At 36.0% G+C, this 3,560-nt stretch overlaps 1 protein-coding gene across 1 annotated transcript; it reads right to left on the bottom strand.

Moving 5' to 3' along the window:
* Nucleotides 1-244: 244 nt before the first annotated feature.
* On the bottom strand, nucleotides 245-2,790 carry LOC113347551 (14-3-3-like protein). Its single transcript, XM_026591233.1, has 4 exons — nucleotides 2,233-2,790; nucleotides 1,381-1,503; nucleotides 920-1,036; nucleotides 245-595 (listed from the first exon to the last, which is right to left on the bottom strand). The coding sequence occupies exons 1-4, from the start codon at nucleotides 2,707-2,709 to the stop codon at nucleotides 542-544; spliced, it is 771 nt and encodes a 256-aa protein (XP_026447018.1). The 5' UTR covers nucleotides 2,710-2,790; the 3' UTR covers nucleotides 245-541.
* Nucleotides 2,791-3,560: the final 770 nt, after the last annotated feature.

Consider the following 3,560-nt stretch of genomic DNA (forward strand, 5'->3'; position numbering starts at 1 on the left):
AATTGACTTGTCCAACTCTAGTCACTAAGGTTAGTCTAATCTAGGAGCACTTGTGTGTTTCTTTTGGAGTTGACCTAATTCAATTCACCTGTTTAACGACATGGCTGGTAACGACAATCAGAGCCTTTTGGCACAAACATAGGCATTCAGTGCCTTGACCTTATTCGGTAGGTTTTCATGCTCACATAGCCTAGGCAGTTTTAAAACAAATTGGTTACAAAAAGTAAGTGCTAAACTTGTCAAATTAAACAAACAGGATTATCGTCATCTTAAAAGATAATTTAGATAAAACGGAGTTCCCACACAGATTCAGATAAACATATAACTTCAACTCTTTTAAGAGAAGAATTAAGATAAGAAAAGAAAAGAAAAGAAAAGCACAAAGGATAAGAAGAATGACAAACTAACAGTACCCAATACCTAAACTCCTTAATAATTAATAAATAGATTTGGAGGAGTTGTGTACCAAGCAAGCACCTTCTCCTATTAATAAAACAAACTGAGGAGAGGTAAGATCCTAAATGTGGTAGACAAACTATCATTAATGTTCATCTTCAGGCTTGGGTGCTTCTTTAATTTCATCTGCACCATCATCCTGGATCAAAATCAAATCAGTTTTCACAGTCACAGTTTTCACAGTCAGCACTACGGCACTATAACAAGAAGAACATGCAACATTTCATGAATACAAAGCGAATTAAATTGACCCACAAAACAAAATGATGACTCAATTGACCCACAAAACAAAATGATGACCAGGGAGAATCAGAATAGGCAATTTTGAAAAGTGAGATGTTCTTGAGAAAATGAGGGTAAATATGATACCTGACCCACAAAACAAAATGATGACCAGGGAGAATCAGAATAGGCAATTTTGAAAAGTGAGATGTTCTTGAGAAAATGAGGGTAAATATGATACCTGCATGTCGGAGGTCCACAGAGTAAGATTGTCACGAAGGAGCTGCATAATTAGAGTGCTGTCTTTGTATGATTCTTCACCAAGGGTATCCAGCTCCGCGATAGCCCCATCGAATGCCTACTCAAGAACGTAGTACATAAAGGATTAAGTCCAAAAAGATATAAAAGTGATTTCGAACCGACCACGAGTGCAAGGGCTAAGTAATCATAACCACACCCGAGGGTACAGAATATCAGCTAACGAGAATCTAAATATGAGGGATCTCAAATCACAAGACAAGTTTTCCACTACTTTTTAGAAATACTAAAGTCGCCTTGGAGACCATCAAAAGTGAAATATGAAAACAGTAAAAATGAAGAAAAGTATTCAACTCATTGCAAAATATTTAGACCAACCCTAGAATTTATCTATGTGAAATAAAATAATTAATGTAGAAGTTTCAAATGAGAATAACTTTTCACCTGTTTGGCGAGATTACAAGCACGGTCAGGAGAATTTAAGATCTCGTAGTAAAAGACGGAGAAGTTAAGAGCAAGTCCCAGCCTGATTGGGTGAGTGGGTGCAAGTTCAGCAGTTGCGATATCCTTGAAGCACACAGAAACATTACAATCAGACTCAACAAAAGTACCAAAGCAAGAAGATGCAGTGAACATAATCCTACGCAAGCTTAAGTCTGCAAAGAATTATAATTACAAAATATCCGCACTATATCTAAGTTTAAAACCACATTTATCCTAAGACTACAATGAATCAAAATGGAATAGGCTTCAGACTTGCAAAAAATTAAAACATAATAAAAGCAATGATCAAAACCCTAGGAATCTAAGATCACCATGTATCAAAATAAAATAAACCATTACCATTTTGAACCAGTTTTTCAACAAATACATAAACTTACTGGATCATAACATAATATAACATAAACCACACAACCCCTTACTTGTTAATCATATACAAAAAGCAACCAGTATCATACCCATAACCAACCGTAAGACTTACTATATCAAAATCATAATCTTATGCACGAAAAGTTTAACAAACAGACGCCAATTTTGTCATAATATAATGTCTTACAAGATTTATTCTCAGGAAATCATAAAACCCCTAATCCACAAACAATTCCTATCTGTAATGAAAATAAGATCCCACGACATTACAAGCAAAAGAAATACAAAATCCCTAAATCATAGATTCACAAACATACAACTGCACCGATCTTTTAACTCTAACACTAATCTAAATCCTAAAATTTGAGTGATTAAAAAAAGCCGAACCTTGAAAGCACACAAAAGATTTAACGAGAGAAAACAAACCTGAGCAGATTTATAAGCAGAAAGAGTACTTTCAGCAGCTTCTTTCCTTTCGGTACCAGTTTTAAACTCAGCCAAATAACGATGATAATCACCTTTCATTTTCAAATAAAACACTTTAGAATCACCAGAAGATGCAGATGGAATCAATCTAGTATCAAGCAATTTCAAAATCCCATCACAGATGCCTGAAAGTTCAGTTTCAATCTTAGATCTATAATCACGAATGGTCAATACATTCTCTTCGTTACCACGGCTTTCTTCTTTCTGTTCAATTGATGAAATAATTCTCCATGATGCTCTGCGTGCACCAATCACATTTTTGTAAGCAACTGATAATAAATTTCTCTCTTCAACTGAAAGTTCCTCTGATTCAACATTTGTTGTTACTTTTTCCATAAATTCAACCATTTCTTCATATCGTTCGGCTTGTTCGGCGAGTTTCGCCATGTAAACGAATTCTTCTCTTGGTGACGCCATTGATTTGAATTCAGATCTGAATTGCTAGCAAATATTCGAGATCAAGGAGAATAAAAATGGAGAAGAAGAAAACAAGGGAAGTGGAAAAAGGAAGAAAATAAATGGAGAAACTGAATGGACACTAGCCGTTCATTTGAATCTGATGTTTTGTTTATAACCGTTGGTTTATTACTGGAAAAGTGAACAGAGGGCTAAAAATGGAACTTAAAGAGGTTTTTCTTGTGCGGACCACGTGTCATTTGTCGGCCAGTTGGCATTACTATTTGTTGTTTTTCGAAGTGGTTTTAGCTGGTTTGATGGTATTGGATCCAATGTTTATTAGAACTTTTGTTCACCTACTTTATAGAATAGGTTATTAATACCACCCAAACTTATCGTCTCTTTTCAAGGTGGATTAGGGCTGCACAAGACTCGCCCACGATACCAAAACCCACCCGTACCCGCTAAATCCGTGGGTTTTTAATCCATACCCATCCGTTGTGGGTGCGGGGTTGGTTATGAAAAAAAAAAACCGCTGTCTGTGGGTGTGAGGTTGGTTTAAGCTAATACCCGCCCAAAAAACCCGCAGATTATATACCATTAGATAAAACTAATCCTAGTCGTCCATTATGAAACCCTAATACTAGTAGATAGGATAACTGATAACCCTCATTCACTTTCTACACTCTTCTCTCTGTTCGGCCTCTCCTCTTCTTCCTCCTCAGTTCTTCTTCTTCACCTACGAACGATAATTACCAGAAATCTTCACCAGAAATCGACAACAACAACTTCGAATCTTCACCAGAAATCGACAACAATCGAAAAATCAACAGATTCAACACTTAATCTTCATCTGTGAACTTCCTAGATAT

This window comes from Papaver somniferum, chromosome 2 (genome assembly GCF_003573695.1).
Source record: "Papaver somniferum cultivar HN1 chromosome 2, ASM357369v1, whole genome shotgun sequence".
NCBI classification, from domain to species: Eukaryota; Viridiplantae; Streptophyta; class Magnoliopsida; order Ranunculales; family Papaveraceae; genus Papaver; species Papaver somniferum.

Coding starts and splice junctions, on each gene's coding strand:
- LOC113347551 (XM_026591233.1), bottom strand. CDS start 2,709: ATGGCGTCACCAAGAGAAGAATTCGTTTACATGGCGAAACTCGCCGAA. Junction 1,037..1,380: donor CTTGTAATCTCGCCAAACAG/GTGAAAAGTTAT, acceptor GTTCTTGAGTAG/GCATTCGATGGGGCTATCGC. Junction 596..919: donor TGTGGACCTCCGACATGCAG/GTATCATATTTA, acceptor ATTTTGATCCAG/GATGATGGTGCAGATGAAAT.